Source organism: Octopus bimaculoides, chromosome 19, assembly GCF_046866305.1.
Source record: "Octopus bimaculoides isolate indiv1 chromosome 19, ASM4686630v1, whole genome shotgun sequence".
Lineage (NCBI taxonomy): Eukaryota > Metazoa > Mollusca > Cephalopoda > Octopoda > Octopodidae > Octopus > Octopus bimaculoides.
In genome coordinates, this window is record NC_142946.1 from 10,323,100 (window position 1) to 10,343,099 (window position 20,000).

General features: G+C 33.8%; 1 protein-coding gene across 9 annotated transcripts in view; it reads left to right on the forward strand.

Moving 5' to 3' along the window:
- Nucleotides 1-20,000, forward strand: part of LOC149131760 (uncharacterized) — a 1,392,655-nt gene that overhangs the window by 1,348,717 nt on the left and 23,938 nt on the right. For 7 of the 9 annotated variants that reach the window (XR_016245177.1, XR_016245172.1, XR_016245173.1 and 4 more), the window contains one exon: nucleotides 15,731-15,810. The exons of the other annotated variants lie outside the window; for them this stretch is intronic. Coding sequence is in view for 4 of the 7 variants with exons in the window: in XM_089366576.1 (XP_089222702.1) it covers nucleotides 15,762-15,810 (49 nt within the window). In the remaining 3 variants the exon portion in view is untranslated. The remainder of the gene's footprint in view (nucleotides 1-15,730; nucleotides 15,811-20,000) is intronic. 9 annotated transcript variants of the gene reach the window in all.

Consider the following 20,000-nt stretch of genomic DNA (forward strand, 5'->3'; position numbering starts at 1 on the left):
TCCTCTAACTCAATACCGGAACATGGAGTAGCGTTTCATTCTGTACTGTCTATTTTTCGGTGGTAACTTTTGTGCTGCAGATTTCACTGCTTGAAATTGGTCGTCTGATTACTAATCTATCAGATACGTATTTTTTGGCTGTTAGACTCATGACGTCTCTGTCTTGCACTTATACTGTTTGTGATCTGTATATGTTAAGTGTGGGCTTATTTTATCTTATCTTCGACATGAGTACTGCTTCTGCAACTAAATGCGAATTGTTATAAAAAATTCTATATGATATGAATTAATTATTTATCAATATTAATTCATCAATGTTATTTTATTTATCTATTATATTTTAATATCTTATTTATAATATTTTACCTGCCAATATTTGTCTATGCAGCTTTCGTTTATTGTGCTGCAGTGTGCTGAAATTGTTTTTGCAGTAAGTGCATAGCGAGCATACGAGACAGAGTTGTGTTATTCTGGCCAATGTATCATTTACAATCATGGATGTTTACAACATACACCTTTACTTTTAAATTCATAGAATGCAACATAATATATATTTAGCAGCAAAAGCGAAGCAAAACGCCGTTGTAATAGAGATGCGAAATATAGTTGGAGTAAAGGAGCAGAAATGCAGAACTGAAGTCCAATATATTAGCGATAGACATCAGACTTGTTCATGACAAAATCTATGTTCCCCTTCTCTGTTTGTTAGTAATGTTTTTCCATGTGCATCTTAAATGCATTGTATGTACTGTACCGTTGTTTCCAACATGCCGTCAGGAACAATCTAAGTAAATAAAATAATCTGGTCCATTGATTGTAGCTCCGCTCACTGTATTTTATTATTAGAGTTAACGCTCGCAAACGCCTTACATATGCGTCAATATATATGCAAATGTATATATGCATGAACGCTTTGTTATATGCATATCCATAGATGTATGGAGGTGTATGGGTATGTTATATTGTACACTCAGACACACACAAGCTTTCTCTCTCTCTTTCTTTCATCCCCGCTCTCTCCATCATACACATACACATACACACAGTAACATAAATATACGTATATATGTACAAAGGATTTTTGCGTTCATGGACGCAACTATGCAAGCTCGTGCATAAAAAAGAACACATGTTTACGCACTCACTACAACACAAGAAACACTGCTAACCTAATGGAAAACGTACTGTGCGAGAGAATGATAAATGGGAGTAGATATAAGACTCGCTCACACATACATGTTTAGGTATGAATATGTATAAGCATACATACACATATATACATATATGTCTGTGAATGTAAATATATATATATATATATATATATATACGTATATGTGTCTACGTATATATAGGTATATATGCATGTATAGACATATATATATATATATATATATATATATATATATATATATATATATAGTCACATAAACACACACACATATATATATAATTATACATACATTTATTTATATCTATCTATCTATCTTTCTATACATATATATATATATACATGCATACATACATACATATATGTGTATATGAATGTGTGTGTGTGTGTGTGTGTGTGTGTGTGCGTGTGTGTGAGTGTATGTATATAGAGACACACACACATTTAAACACATTCCGCTTTAAGGACGGACAGTGGAAACTGAACGAGGAGGTGTGTCGAGGGAGGAAAATGTTTATCTGTGTATGCGTATGCGTATGCATACGTATGCGTTTGCAAGTTTGTCTGTGTGCAGCTACGTGATAGCGTGCGTGTGTGTGTGTGTGTGTGTGTGTGTGTGTGTGTGTGTGAGGTGAGGTGTAACGGAATGAGGAACCATCTACTCCACACCCTCCCATTTTTACAGATCTTCTGAACAAGTCTGTCTCAATTCTTTGATTTTCTTGTCCATTGAATTAGCAATTTCTTCTCTCTGTTTCCATTGAAGCAACTCACATTTGAAGAGTTGTGTAGAAAGTCGATAAGGCAGGGAGACGAAGGGGCAGACGGAGAGAAAGGGAAAGAGTGAGTGAGAGAGAGAGAGAGAGAGAGAGAGAGAGAGAGAGAGAGAGAGAGAGAGAGAGAGAGAGAGAGAGAGAGAGAAGGAAGGGGTAGAAATGTGTGGAAGGAGAAAGAGGATGGAAGGAAAGAAAACAAATAACGAAATAAGGATGAGAGAAGAAATGAGAGTTGGAAAGGCGGGTAATAGAACAAGGAAAGAAAGGGTGAAAGAAAGAAAGAACGATAACAGAGTAAGAAGAAAATGATGGAAGAAAGAAATAATAAATGAATAAGGATAACTGAAAAAAATAAGCAATAGGAAAAATAAATAAACGGAAGGAATTAATCGTGATGTTCGAAAAGGAGAATGAACGAAAGTGTGAATGAAAGTGAAGTCGAGAAGGAAAAGGGAAAAGAAAGCAAAAGTAAAAGTATTATGGGAATATAGAAGGGTGAATGATTGAATGAAGAAAATGAAAGAAAGAAAGGAAGTACCGGATAGTAAGGGAGGGGGTGAGTAATAAGGAAGGAATGAAATGGTGTGAGAAAGAGAACCGAAATCTGAAGGAAACGAAGAAGTGACGTATGAAATTGAGCAGCGAATCTAAGTATATATATATATATATATATATATATATATATATATATATATATATATATATATATATATATATATATGTATATATATATATGTATATATATACATACATACATACCTACATACATACAGAGGGGGAGAGAAATAGAGAAAGTGAGAGGACATCTGCATGTGTGTGTTTGTGCGCGTGTATGTGAGTTTTCAGTGTGTGTTTTCATAAGGGTATGTTTGTGGACTGGAGAGGAAGAGGGGATGGCAGAATTGAAGGGTGAATGTAACAGATAAACAAAACAGAAAAATTGATGCAAAAGAAATTAAAAAAAAAAGCAAATGCAAATATATGTAATCTACGTCTAAATATTAAAGAAAATACAATATATATATATATATATATATGCCAACAAGTGAACGGAATAAGAAGAACGGAGTATGTGACAAAGAGGGGAGATAGAGAGAGCAAAAGAGAGAAATAAAAGAGGAGGAGGAGAGGGAGGAGTGAGATATAAATCAAGACAGAGCCTGTAGGTGATGGGGAGGAGAGAATTGTGGTGTGGAGGAAGGAAGTTGTTCTTTTCTATACATATAACATCGTCAGTATGGTATATGTAGCTCTGTGTTAGCATGCATCTATGAAGATGTTTCAAATGATAATATATATGGCAATATATATACCATGCATAGTTGGGTATATATGCAGATAACAAAATGGATGTGCAGAATTTCTCCCAAAGTCACATGCAGGCGCGGAAAAATCATTCAGACATGTTGGGTAGTAGATGAAAATTTTAAAAATACATATCATTCGCTGATGATTGTTGATTAACACGAAACCGGTGGGTTCCTAGCGTTCGTAATATTTTTTCTATCATCCCTCACAGTTTGTTTTTACTGTCTTGTTCTCAATATCCTGTTCTTGTTGCCACTTTCACCTTCCGCAAAAAATCCCCAATTTTATTTAATTTGCTTTGCGGGAAGGACTGTTTCAACGAAGTCGCGTATTGTCCTTGCCTTCGAAACGCGGAGTAGATGAAACAGGGGCAACTGACGAAGGGGAATATCTTTATGTTGCATGTCTCGTTTCTCTGGGGGTTTTTTCGGTGTTCAAAAAATGTTCGTTTTCTATGTTTTCGTTTCTCATTGTGTCTAACGTTTCTTTTTTATGTCCTGTACCTATATATGCATGTATATATACATATAGATGTAGGTATGTACATATATGTATATATGCATATATTTATATACTATTTATATTATATCATATATATATATATATATATATATATATATATATATATATATATATATATATATGTATATATATATATGTGTCTCACCTTGCTAACTATCAGCCATACAAAATGGCTGATAGTTAGCAAGGTGAGACACACACACATATATATATATATATATATATATATATATATATATATATATATATATATATATATATATAGGTAGTGGGCAGCGATTTTGTCTTCACTACTTCAGGGAGTGACGAACCTTCCTGACACGAGTGCCGGGCTCAGCTGGCTCCGGCTGACAGTACTCGGTATGGGCCCATATCCAGGGTTACGGAAAGGAGACAATCTTCAAAGAAATCCGGAGTGGATCCCAATATGCGATTTTGTGTTCGACGCGACACTCTTCCGGCAGCTCCTGCGACGAAGCTGGTGCCAAACGTAATGCTCTGTACTCCGTTTGGTTTACGTCAGCAAGATCGAGAGAGGAATCCTGACGATTGGGCTACCCATGTATGTATGTATATTTGCAAATATATATATATATGAATATATACATAAATATGTATGTATACATACGTATATATATATATATATATATATATATATATATATATATATATATATATATATATATATATATATATGTATATATATATATATATGTATATGTATATTTGCATATATATATATCCGCTAATATATGATTTATAAAAGCATGAGACATGCTAATAAAAATCTCTAAATGTACAGCCATCCAGATATTTTTTCTAATATATAATTCTTGTACATCACCTCCAAACCTTTACATATATATATATATATATATATATATATATATATATATATATATATATATATATATATATATATATATATATATATATAAATATATTTTATATGTAATTTTCGACTTGAGTCAAATATAAGAAACACACACTCACATATTTGTGAGTGCAATACCAAGTTCTACTAGAAGTAAAAACAAATACTTAAAATCAAAGGGTATCACCATTCCGAGGAGTAATTCCGAAAGTACTTGAAATTATTTTTGTTTACAATTTTCAGTTTTGTTTTTTTTTTTTTCTTCACTTAATTTCTACAAACAGCATTAGAAAAATAATGACTGTGCAAGAATTTCATTTTGCGTTAATTTCCTAACATCCGAAATTACGATTTTACTTATCATGAAAATCAATTTTAAAAAAATAAAGGAATATTTCGGTTGTTAAATGAGTGAAAAGCGAATAATCTATTGTCTTTACTGGAGTAAGGCGGTAGTGCTGTTACTGTTTACTTCTTCTTTGATATCCTGGCTTCGATTTCTTTCACCAAAACTAAGTAACAACACTTAAAATAAATGCATGAACAGGCTTGCTACGAAATTGAACCTGAAAAGTAGAAACTGAAAGCTCAATGCTTAATCCACTCAACCGTTTCGATTCTAACTAATTAGAAAAGTTTGAGGTGAAATAGAACTTATTCTAGTAAATGGACGAACATTTTATGATGTAAGATATTCTGATTAGTTTAACAATTACTTTGAAATGATCTGATTAACAGACTGTGAAAGCGTCAATGAAATGAAAGTTTGAATATAATCACTAAAATTGGCGGGGGAGAGTAAGAGTACGATTGGGTGGTGGAGTGCAGGCGTTGCTTGGAGGTTATACCGTAATAAAAATCAATACAGCAGAGCGAAATTGGTCGAGAATTCCGATAGAATTCAAAGATTTCTACCATTTGAACCCTACACTCTGATGTTTTACCGAAAATAAGAAGAAATAATTTAAAAGTTTACATCATCAGTAATCTTGTTTTTCATTGTCAATTCTTTTGGCGCAATATGAGCGATCTTGGTTCATAATCACTTACACAGAGGTTCGTAGATACAAACTACGGTGGGTCACAAGCAGTTATTTGGGAAGTAGATTTACAGAACTGTTAGAATTAGAAGGATGATACGAAAAATTCCTGAAGCGTGCTATATTTCTATAGTCGCCAGCATGTCTTTATGGCGTAACACAGGTTTGACAACAACGTAGTTTTGGGTTCGATCCCACTGCGCAGCAACTTTGTCGAGGATGTTCCACAAAAGCTCCGGGACGATCAATAATTCGTGAGTGAATGTACTAGCTGGAAACTCGTATAAGCCCGTTGTATACATATATGCATACACACACACACACACACACACACACACACACACACACACACACACACACACACACACACATATATATATATATATATATATATACACATATACATATAATCTTGTTTCACTCATCAATCTGCGGCCATTCAGGGGCATCACCTGATATGTGTGTGTGTGTGTGTGCGTGTGCGTGCGTGTACGTTTGTGCGCATGCACTTGTAAATCCGTTTGCCCCACTGACGTCTCGTAACTATCGGTTTCATTTAGTTTACGCCGCAGTAACTTAGCCGTTCGACAAAAGTGACTGATAGGATAAGTACCAGACTTTTAAAAGAAAAAAAAAATTGTAGTATATTTATTTGACTAAACACATCAAGGAGTAGCCCGGGCTGACTGCAGTCCAATGACTGAAGTGAAAGCGAAAATGAAAGTAACTTTCGCAACATTATTTATTATAGCTCATTACATATTATGTTTAAATACGAACCAGGTCGACATTGTCTATCCTCCTCCTGGAGACGACGAAATAAAGAACTCTTGGAGTACTGCAGTCAATTTATTCCTGAACATCCATGACAAAAATTACGTGGATTGCATCTTACGTAAGAAACCATTATAGGTTGTTGTTTTTTATTGGTTGGTCCATATTTGTTTACATTAACTTACGAAACCTCAGTTGCAATAAAACACATACACACAGAAACACATACATGCACACATAGAATCCTGCATGCACACACATGAACACATAAACTCTACGCGCAACGCAAACTTCACCCACACACACATATATTTACATAAGTTTATAAATGGATATGTGTGTGTGTGTGTGAGAGAGTGTGCTTGTGCGCGTTTGTGTTTGTGTATGAGTATATATGCCTATATATGTGTGTGTGTATGTATAAGATATTTATACATATGCACATGTGTGAGCGCGCGTGTCGTGTGAGAGAGAAAGAGACGGGGCAGAGAGATTGAGAGAAAGAGAGATAGAGAGACAGACAGAGACGGACTGACAAACAGAAGCAGTGTGATGTAGGAGTTATATATCATTTGTATACGAAGTGGGGCAGCGTTGCACGGCGTATAGTGACGAAGGTCGTCAACGGCTTTTCGAGAAATATCGTGAACGCGAAATGCTTGGAAAAGAACACGACTAAGTTGCTGATAAAGACTGATAGAGTTAACCAATTAATTGGTCAGGCACGCTGACATGCCAAAGGGCGAGGCAGCACTTTCCATCATCAACCCACGCGATCCCATCTAATCCCGTTATCATTACAACCAACTCCCCTACCGCCGACGACAACGACGCCATCAATACTAGTCTCATTATTCTTTTCTTTTCGCTGCAATGCCAAAATAAGGCAGAGACGGGAGAGTAGCGGGGAGAGGACATTGGGCAGTGAGAGCCTCGCAAAGTGGCGATTTGGACAAGCAAAACTAAATATAAATATATCAAATGTCATCACAAGCAGGCAGATGTCAGGAAAACACGCAAACTAAAACTTTTGCCTTGCCACCGTGGGTTTTAATAAACTGGAGGCAACGATGCAGCAAGACAGATAAATGATTATACGACAACATGCGTGTATACGTATGTATGTATGTAAGTATGTGTGTATGTGTGCATTATATATGCATGCATGTATATGCATATATGGATGTGTTTGTATATATATATATATATGTGTGTGTATATATATAAAATATATATATATATATATATATATATCTATATATCTATATATATATATATATATATATATATATATATATATATGTATATATATATATATATATATATATATATATATATATATATATATATATATATATATATATACATATATATAATTTATATATATATATATACGTATGTATATATGTGCATAAGTATATATAGAAAGATAGATTGGAAAATAGATAGATATACATGCATTCATATGTATATATGTGTATATATATATATATATATATATATATATATATATATATATATATATATATATATATATATATATATATATATATATATGGGAGAATATACAAAAAATAACAACAGACGAGGACAGGTGGTGTAAATAACAAAAGTATGTATTAGTATGTATATATATATGTATATATTAGTATGTATACATATATTAGTATGTATAAAGTATATATTAGTATGTATATATATATGTATATATATATATATATATATATATATATATATATACATATATACATACATTACGCACGCACAAACACACACACACACACACACACATGCATTCTTATAGACTATCAGAGAAACAAAATCTCAACGAGCGATATACGTCTGTATATGTATATAAATGCTCACGGCTAAGTATATACATAAACATATCAGGCTCATTACCAATTTCTTACTTTGTACACACACAAACACACGCACTTTGCATACCCACAAATATACATACGCATACATACATACATACATACATACATACATATATATATATATATATATATATATATATATATATATATATATATATATATATACATACATACATACATATATATATATATATATATATATATATATATATATATATATATATATATATACACATACATATATAAATATATATACACACACAAATATACGTACACACACACACACTCAGCAGTAGATGTGTGCATGTTATATAGAATAGAGTATGAATAAGCATCGGCTTTGCTTTTACTGCATATTTATATAAAAAAAAGGCGTAAAAACAGGCTTAAACGAAACTTGAGTATGTTAGCTTTGCATTCACTCGCGTACATACATATTCATAAAGGCATATATTAATACACACATACGTTACTACATGCAAGCCCGCACTCACACGTACGCTCACATACGTTTTACATATAGACACACACACCTATATATATATATGTATATATATATATATATATATATATATATATATATATATATATATATATATATATATATATATATATATATATATATATATATATATATATATATATATATATATATATATATATATATATATGTATATATATATATATATATATATATATAAATATATATATATATATATATATATATATATATATATATATATATATATATATATATATATATATATATATATATATATATATATATATATATATATATATATATATAGATAGATAGATAGATAGATAGATAGATAGATAGATAGATAGATATAGATATATACATACGTAGAGAAGCTCATTGCTTGAAACACGAATATAACATACGTGCTTGTGGCTGGTTTTTCTCTTCAGGAAAATATCACACCTTTGCATTAGCAGCGTATGTGCATATCAGCGTAGAACGCGATCTAGTGCTATTCATGTTTTTTTCCCCAAAAGGCTTTCCTCTCATCTAAATACATTTAATTCAATAGATGAGTGGTTTATATTTGCATGCAAGCATGTATGTGTGTATGCATGTATGTATGTATGTTTGTATGTATGTATGTATGTATGTATGTATGTAGGTCGGTAGGTAGGTAGGTAGGTAGGTAGGTACATATGTGTTAAGTACTTATAAAAATGTGTATATGCATACATGTACGTTTGTATATATAACTGTCTAATGCACACACACACACACATACACACGCATACACCCATACACGCACACACATATATGTATGTATATATATATATATAAATATATATATATATATATATATATATATATATATATATATATATATATATATATATATATATATATATAAATGCAGGGACGTGTTAAACGTTCATTAACACATTATCTACCATACAACCAAATGCGAAACGTATAGTGAAATAAAGAATTTTATGAAAAGCATGATAGTTACCTCGCTTTGTCAAAGAGCAAGCACGTTCAAACTCACACTTACTACATTGCAACACACACATACACAGTTATGTGTGCAAATGTGTGTGCATGTGCATGCGTGCTTGTGAGTAATAATGTATATATATATATATATATATATATATATGTATTAATATATAAATGGTGTCAAAACTGCCGGTATTCTTAACGAGACAGCAGATGATGGGGCAACGAAATTTTGTGATATCCCAGTCTATTACATGTTTTATGCCTTATAACCATACACTTATCGAAATTTCTCTGGCTCCTTTCGTTTAATACCTCTTAAATTGCCATCAACTACGATTCAATACTTGGACAGACGATTGGTAGTCATTCCTTGAGGTCAATCGGTGCACATCATCAACATTATTCTTGCATTTGTTTTACATAGGAAGAGCTAAAATGTGTGTCGTAAACAATGCTTAGATTGGGGTAAAATTGTACGTTTAATAAAACGCGTACGATATATCAAACTGCTCCCTCTACCCCTCCTGCTCTCTTTCATTACAACTCTCTTTCTATTACGAATTTGATGATCCGAAGACTGAAATTTCTTTCTGCGAGAGCGAAAAGTTAAATGAATTTCAGTACCTTCTGAGTTGAGGGCCTAAACAAATATTAGGAATTTTTTTTTTACTGGTGGTTTCGGGATCAAATTCATAGACTACATTCTACGTGTACTAAAATATCTGGGCCGCACGCCAATGGAAGGCATCATTATTCATAACAAGGTTGGTTTAGGTTCGACGATTGACCTGATCGGGTGGTGCAAGGTGGGGCAGGAAAATGAACTGAACTGAAAATAGCAAAGATGACTCATCGTTTGTGGATGGTGATTGCATTGATGATGATGGCAACGACGATGACGACGACGACGATGACGACGACGACGACGATATTGATGATGATGATGATGATGATGATAAGGAAGAGGAGGATAATGATAGACGACTTGATAATAATGATGTCAATGACAATGATGATGATAGCGATGCTGCTGATGATGGCGATGATGGTAGTGGTGGTGGTAGTGGTGATGGTGGTGGTGATGGTGGTGGTGGTGGTAGTGGTGACGGTCGTGGGAGTAGAAGAAGCGGTGTTGGCGGTGGCGGCAGCGGCGATTTTGTTGGTGATTGTAGTAATGGAGGCGATGATGATGATGATGATGATGATGAACAAGATCATGATCAACATCATGATGGGGGTGGTGATGACGATGATGACGATGATAATGGTGGTGAAGATGGTGGTTGTGGTTGCGGTGGTGATGGTGATGATGATGATGATGGTGGTGGTGGTTGTGTTGTTAAGGTTGTTATTGTCGATTTTGGTGGTGGACGTGGAGATGTTGATGATGATGATGATGAAGGGGATGATGATGATGATGATGATGATGATGATGATGATGATGATGATGATGATGACGACGATAATGATGGCGATGATGATGATAAGTGGGAGGAAGAGGATTGGAAATATGATTTGATCAGCTTCATTTCCAATATCGTTAAATTACAAGCCACTTACACAGTTTTCTCTTTCGATTCATGATGAACATGGTTTAGTCAAACGTTTTGTAATTTACAGTGTCCAATAACCGAATCACACACACACACACACACACACAAACGCGCGCGCACACACACATTCACACATACACACACACATTCACAGAGAGCCACGAACACTAACATATACAGACATACATACATTCACATATACTCACTCAAGTATCCATACATACGTAAGGGTGTATATATATGTATACATACGTATATAAGTATGCATCTATATATACACATACGTACATAAGGATGTATGTATACACACACATACACACACACACATATATCTATCTATCTATCTCTCTCTCTATATATATATATACATATATGTATACATATATATATATATATCTATGTGTGTGAGCATGCATGTATGTATGTATCTATCTATCTATATATATATATATATATATATATATATATATATACATACATACACACATATACATATATAAATATATATATATATATATACATATACATATTGATATATATATATATGTATATATATATACACATATACCTATATATATATATATATATACATATATATATATATATATATATATATATATATATATATATATATATATATATGCGTATATGTATACATATATATGTATGTGCATATAAATGTACATATATGTAAACATATTTGTGTGTATGTGTGTGTGTGTGATTACGGGGCAAGTGTGTGTGTATATGTGCGTGCAGGTCCATGGTTTTCTGAAATCTAGTAAAGTTACTCTCATAAATGAAATTGGCAGAACTTTACATCTGTTACTGCAGCAGATGCTGCCGCTGCTGTTGGTAACCACTGCCGCTGCCATAATTGTAACATACTGCTGCTGCTCTGAGTATGCTAAAGATTGCCTTTAGTAGAACCGAGAAATTGCGACCGGAAATGTTTGTATATTAAGGTTGATTTCAAATATAAGCTATTGGCTTCCAACAGATTGATGCTAACTCGCCTCCTTGTTTAAATCTATCTCATGTATTTGCGTTTGATGAGGTTTGTGTGGTGGAGATGTATCGGTGGATGTATTAGAGTTTTATTGCGCTGTACGAAAGATGGAGTGGAGCATGCGTGTGCAAATCTCTGAATCATTACAAGACCATTCGTATATCACTGATTATTATTATTATTGAATAGATATGTGTGTTTTTATGAATGTTTGTATTCTTGTCTGCATGCAAACGCCCAAATACACACACATCTATACGTGTATTCATTATTTATGTTTATAAGGAGGTAGTAATCTATCTATCAATCTGTCTCTCTGTCTTTCTATCTGTCTCTCTGTCTGTCTGTCTATCTATCTATCTATCTATCTATCTATCTATCTATCTATCTATCTATCTATCTATCTGTCTGTCTGTCTGTCTGTCTATCTACATTCGGATTTCAATACATTTTTTTAATATAATTTTGATAAATATATCTGTTAAAATGAGATGTCAGTGTTATTTTCATTTTTGCGTAATTTAGACGACAGTTTATTCACCGCATCCTGTATATATGAGACATAGATAAGACATAGATAAGACATAGATACGACAGATAAATGTGCGCGCGTGTGTGCATGTTTGAGGGGTTTCCGTGTCTACATATCTACTCAGGGTATGTTAATTTTTATATCTGTAACCAATCACCACCAAACTCATATATAGATCTATCTGTCCACGTCTGTCAGCGTATGTCTACATCACTAACTATCAATCAACCTATTTTCCTTCAAAGTTATCGCTATTACCATATGTTATGTAAGATAATATATGTACTAATTGCGCTAAATATATGAGTATGTGTGTGTGTGTGTGTGTGTGTGTGTGTGTGTGTGTGTGTGTGTGTGTGTGAGTACTTTTGTTCTACGTGTTACCCTGTTGTTACTGCGCGACGATATGGTTCAATGGAGAAGATAAGGATCTCATAGTCGTATCTCACGTTATTCAAATTGTTTTTTCCTGTTTGTAACCAGCGATGACACACGAATAAACATATTCAGGTCTTGTTTATGAAACACAATTATCTTAATATTATTTTTTGTATCCTGATTGATGTGGCGAATCAAACTGATTTACTGTCGCCGTGAACAACATTGACAATACATACGTATTCTCAATTTTCTTCTAACTTAAAATAAAATAAATACGTAATTTACTCGTAAAATTTTCTCGTGTGAATACAATAAATGATGTTTAGCAACTCGGTAACACTTCCTATATGAAATTCTTGAGTATCGCAATTTCGAAGCCGCCAAGCCTCATGGGTTTCGATTAAGAAAGTACAAAAAAAAAAAAAAAAATTGATGATTGTTTCTTTTTAATGTATGTGCTTGTGTCTCTACGTGTTTTTGTGTCCGTATATTTATACATACACACACATACACACACACGTGTATAGAACCGTATACACGTGCGTTCCCTGTGGCGTACAACATAGTATACGATTCTCTAAATTGTAACTATCCAACGATCTGTACTGATGAGAAACGGATATTTTCGGTAAGAAAATATTAATTTCGAAACATATGTTTACAGATAATTGTATTTTTTTTTTTTTTGTGTAATTTTCACTGGTTTGCCCGCTTTACGTTTTTGTTGCTTCGCTAAATTCTCTTTGAGAATTATTCGGTCTTAGTAGACACATGATATGTGATCTTCTTCTAACACATTAGCAGTCCACCTAGTAGCCTCCTTTATATATATATATATATATATATATATATATATATATATATATATATATAGAGAGAGAGAGAGAGAGAGAGAAGGAGAGAGAGAGAGAGGAATACAAAAAAAGGGACAAGAAAAAAACGGATGGGTCATTCGAAGCTTTCTTTCCTCAGTCGAGTTCCAGATTATCTTTGCAATTTCGTCTTGTTATATTCGAGAATGCTCCAATCTGGCCAGCCCCAAGGAAAATCTAAGATAAGAGCACTAGATTCCTACAGAACTAGTCCGGGAACTTTTTGAAACCATCAAGGCTGTGTGCGCGCGCGCGCGCGCGCGCGTGTGTGTGTGTGTGTGTGTGTGTGTGTGTGTGTGTGTGTGTGAATAGATAGATAGATACATGCACTTACATATGCCTATTAGCCTTGAAATACCATTCAAAGGGTTTCAGAAACACTATTAAAATACATTTGTAGGTTACTAGCTCACACTTCGTGTGTATATATATTTGTGAGTTAACATATGAAAGCGTGTGTAGATATATATCCGTGTAACGTATATAATTGCATGTGTTTATCTATGTGTGTGTATAGATTTATTTGTCAAAATGCAAATTTTGAAAACACAAACGTATATATACATACATACACACAAACACACACACGTATAATTATGCGTGGATGAGTGTGTACATATATTTCTATATACACATTTATACAAGCACTCAAATATATATATAAAATACATATACGAAAACACGCAGAAGCTCGTATATATATAATTATGTGTGTGTGCGTGTGAGTGTCTTTGTGTACGAATGCATTTAAGCATATATGTATCTTAGGTCGTCGGATTTTGGTGCGTACGTTAAATGCTGGCGTCACCCAGACAAATTGAACCTTTTTTCTGTCGGAAACAGGCTAAGACGCCCTATAATTGGTGCTCCCTCCGCCACCGCCACCGCCACCACCACCACCACCACCACCGACAACAACAAGATCACACCTGTTATTCTCACCAATAATCATACCTTGACAGTAATTGAACCAGTTGCTGCTGCTAATGCTACTGTCACCGCTCGTGATGATACTGCTAATGACGATCGTGATGATGATGATGTTCGCCATCATCATCATCATCATCGTCGTCATCATCATCATCATCATCATCATCATCATCATCATCATCATCGTCGTCATCATCATCATGGAGGACATTGTCGCATTTTTTTTTTAGTTGTTGCTCTAAATGCTTTTGTTTGTTTTTTTTTGCTTTGTATTCATCATTGGATTTGTTCTTTGCTGTAAAGGTCCACACGCGCGCAATCACATACAAATATATATATATACATACATAAATATATAATTATATATATAATATATATACATATAAATAGTATGTATGTATACACACACACACACACACACACACATGCACACCCACACACACACACACACACACACACACATATATATATATATATATACACATATATATAGGAAAAACTGAAAATGGAAACAAACGCTCTAGATGTTACAGTTCTGTATTTAAGACATGAGGAATTATGTGCATTATTTACATTTGACGGATATTTGTCCTCAAATTGTTTGTTGTTAATATGCTTATAGGTGGAGAGTGGACCCAGAGAACCAAGTAGAGATGGTACGATGTGCAGTCAATGGAAGAATTCCACCTGTTGGATTGGAAGGTATTTTCATGGAGTAATATATATTAACCGTAGTGTCTTTCCACGTTTTTGAGACGGTACGATACGGTTTAATAAAAAAAATTGTTAGCACAATCACGTGGACGTCTGCTAGACCAGTGGTTTTCAAACTGTGGTAAAGCCTGAAATATAAAGGGGTCCGCAAGTCAGAAAGTTTGAAAACCCCTGTGCTAGACAATAAGTGACAAGTATAAAAACGTAGACACTTATACACATACACACTCTCTCAAACATATTTACATATATGCTCATACGAATGTTCGTGTCTCATAGACGGCTGCCAACACTTTTTCTGCAAAATAGGGGTAGCTTATTCTGTTCAGGCTATATTATTAGCATTATCCTGCGTTTGATAATCTAAAAAATCACTTCTTTAACTTTCTAATACATCTCAACGCTTCTAAAAGCAAACTTCGTTTGTTTGTTTACGTTCGTCGTAATTTGAATTACATATGTGTGTATGTATGTATGTATGTATATATACGATGGGATGCTGAAAAGTTCCTACCTTCAAGTGTATCGCTGCAAGAAGTGCGAATTTAAAATGGGAGTAAGTTGAATACAAACATAATTAACTGATCCTCCTGTATTTTCCTTTACCCAAAACCAGGAGCATTTTAACGCCCTTCGTATATCTCTATCGATTAGACTGATGGATGTTCTCACACACAGCTGTTTGTAATGCGCTTTCGCACATTGATTTGAATTTACAATGATTTCATCTCACTTGCTGGGCGTGAAGTTCACCACCCGCCTGGGAGGAACATCCGTCCCTCAAAACGGTCACCCATATATGAGTTAAAATGTTTCGCTCGCGGACTCAGTGGTTCAACTGTCCAGAAATCGAAACCACAATTTTACGTTTGGGAACAGGAACATCGTAACCACTAGGCCATGTATATAAACACTTAAACTAGATCGGGAAACAGTTATATTTGTAGAGTACAATATAATTTTGACATATTTGCGTATTTATATATGCTTTCAAATGCTTATTTAATATTTTGCAAATATGTTGTTTAGGCATCCACACACACACATACACACACATATATATATCCATATTCCTTTTATAAATAGTTCTGTATTTCACAATCATAATAGGAAAAATTCATAATGGCTACCCTCACAAAAAAAAAAAATATTATAATAATAATACAGGAAGCAAACATTATAATATATCTATCATGTTGATAGAGGCGAGAAATATACAACAATAGCAAATATATAAGGCTGAGCTGAATACTGAACAATGATAACAACTCTATTGATTAGCATATGAGTGTGTATGTGTACTTATGTATATACATGTATGTATGTGTCTGTACGTGTATATGAACGTATTTATATGTATATGCATGTATATGTATGTATATGTATGTATACATATATATATATATATATAATATATATATATATATATATATATATACTCTTCTTCTTGTTTCAGCCATGTGACTGCGGTCATGCTGGAGCACCACGCACACACACACACACACACACATATATATATATATATATATATATATATATATATATATATATATATATATATATATAATATAGATAGATGCATGCTGATTGATAGATATAAAGATAGTAGATAAAGGTCTTGTGTATGTTTATATATGAATGTATATATATATATATATATATATATATATATATATATATATATATACGACGGGTTTCTTTCAGTTTCCGTCTACCAAATCCACTCTCAAGGCTTTGGTCGGCCCGAGGCTATAGTAGAAGACACTTGCTCGAGGTGCCACGAAGTGGGACTGAACCCAGGACCATGTGGTTCGTAGGCAAGCTACTTACCACACAGCCACTCCTACGCCTACGTACGCATATTCGGTTTATATTTATATTGTTCGAAGCCATAAATTTGTCAGTATTGAAATTCTGTCCCGATAGACTTCAGAAACTTGAGAGCTAATTGTCTGCCGATTTCTCTGCTGCTACTGCTGCTGCCGCTGCTGCCGCTGCTGTTTCACCTGCTGCTGCTGTTGCTGCTATTAATGTTGCGGCTGTTCCTTTATATTTTTTCTTCTTCTTATAGCTGTTGTTGCCCCTGTTGTTGCTATTGTTGTTGTCAAATTGTTCTGCCAATGTCGCCAACACCATAACGCTTGCTCTTACTATTAGAGATGGTGTATGTTCCAGGCACGCAAATACAGTAACTGTCTGTGTGTATGTGTGCGTGCGTACATCACACAAGCATATGTATACACATATTTATAGAATTTATATACGTGTGCTTATATGCATACAAACGCACGCACCCATTCATATATGCTTGTATGTATGCATATATTAATCTATCTATCTATCTATCTATCTATCTATCTATCTATCTATCTATCTATCTATATATATATATATATATATATATATATATAAACAAATAATAAATGAGTATATGCATATATACGTACAGGTATGTGCATACCTACGTCTACCTGTATATATAGGTGCATATCTGGGTACAGGACATGGCAAACAAAACGTAGACAAGAAAATAATAATAACCAGAGTACAGAAAACACACAAGCCACATAGAGAACATTTTCCTTCATCAGATCAGCTACCTCCGTTTTAACACCGGCGTTTCGAAGAGTTGGGCATACATACATGCATATATATATATATATATATATATATATATATATAGGTTGAGAGAGAGAGAAAGAGAAAGAGTGGGAGATGGAGACGGGGAAAAAGCAAAAGTTCGTAGAGAGACAAAGAATATGAGAGAGTGAAAGAAAGATACTAAGTTCTGGAAGAAAAGATGAAGAGAAAGTAAGAAAGATTTAAAGAGTGGCAGAAAGATGGAGAAGGAGAAAAATTGAAGCTTATTAGATGGGAGATAAAATGTCTGAAAAAAAGAAAGGAGAAAGATAGGGAGAAAAAATAAAAAGCATATAAAATGATACTATGAAAGAGTGAGAGTAAGACAGGAGACAATATGGGAGAAAGAGAGACAAGCAGAAGATAGAGAGAGTGAGAATGAAAGAGAGTAAGAGAATGAGGGAGAGGGAAATAGTGGGAGTGAGAGAGAGCAGAAGTTATTGTGTGAGAGGTTGATTTGGAGATAGCGAATTAACAAAGGGTTGATAATGAGGGAGAAGGAATGAGAAAAGAGAAAGAGAGTGAATGTTAAAGTGAAGTGTGTTTGGATAGAATTTGCAGAAAAGAAAAATGGAATTTATGGTTTTGCGTGTTGAGGGCATGTAAGAATGCCGTGCAGAAATGATTCCTGGAGTAGCACGGTGCATGTATGCATATATACGTACATACATACATACATACGTACATACATACGTACGTACACGTACGTACATACATACAAAAAACATACATACATACGTACAAAAACATACATGCATACAGAGATATTCCAAACATACACACATACACAAATACACACACACACATATACATACATATACATATATAATGAGACATACATACATACATACATACGTACATACGTGCATGCATACATACATACATACGTACGTACTACGTACATACATACATGCATACATACATACGTACGTACACGTACGTACATACATACAAAAAACATACATACATACGTACAAAAACATACATGCATACAAACATATTCCAAACATACACACATACACAAATACACACACACACATATACATACATATACATATATAATGAGACATACATACATACATACATACGTACATACGTGCATGCATACATACATACATACGTACGTACTACGTACGTACATACATGCATGCATACATACATGCATTCGTACGTACGTACATACATACATACATACATACAAAAAACATACATACATACATATATACATACATACGTACAAAAACATACATGCATACAAACATATTCCAAACATACACACGTACACACATACACAAATACACACACACATATACATACATAGATACATACATATGTATATAATGAGAGAGGGAGAATGAGAAAGAGACAGACAGACAATGAGAGAGTGAGAGAATTGGAGAAAAGGGGGCGAGAAACAGAGAGACGGTTATAGATGGTGAATGCGAAATAGAGAAATCACATCATGAGAAGAGAGAATAAAAAATAATCAAGCCATCTACGCATATATGTGTGTGCGTGTGCGTGCGCTTGTGTGTGTG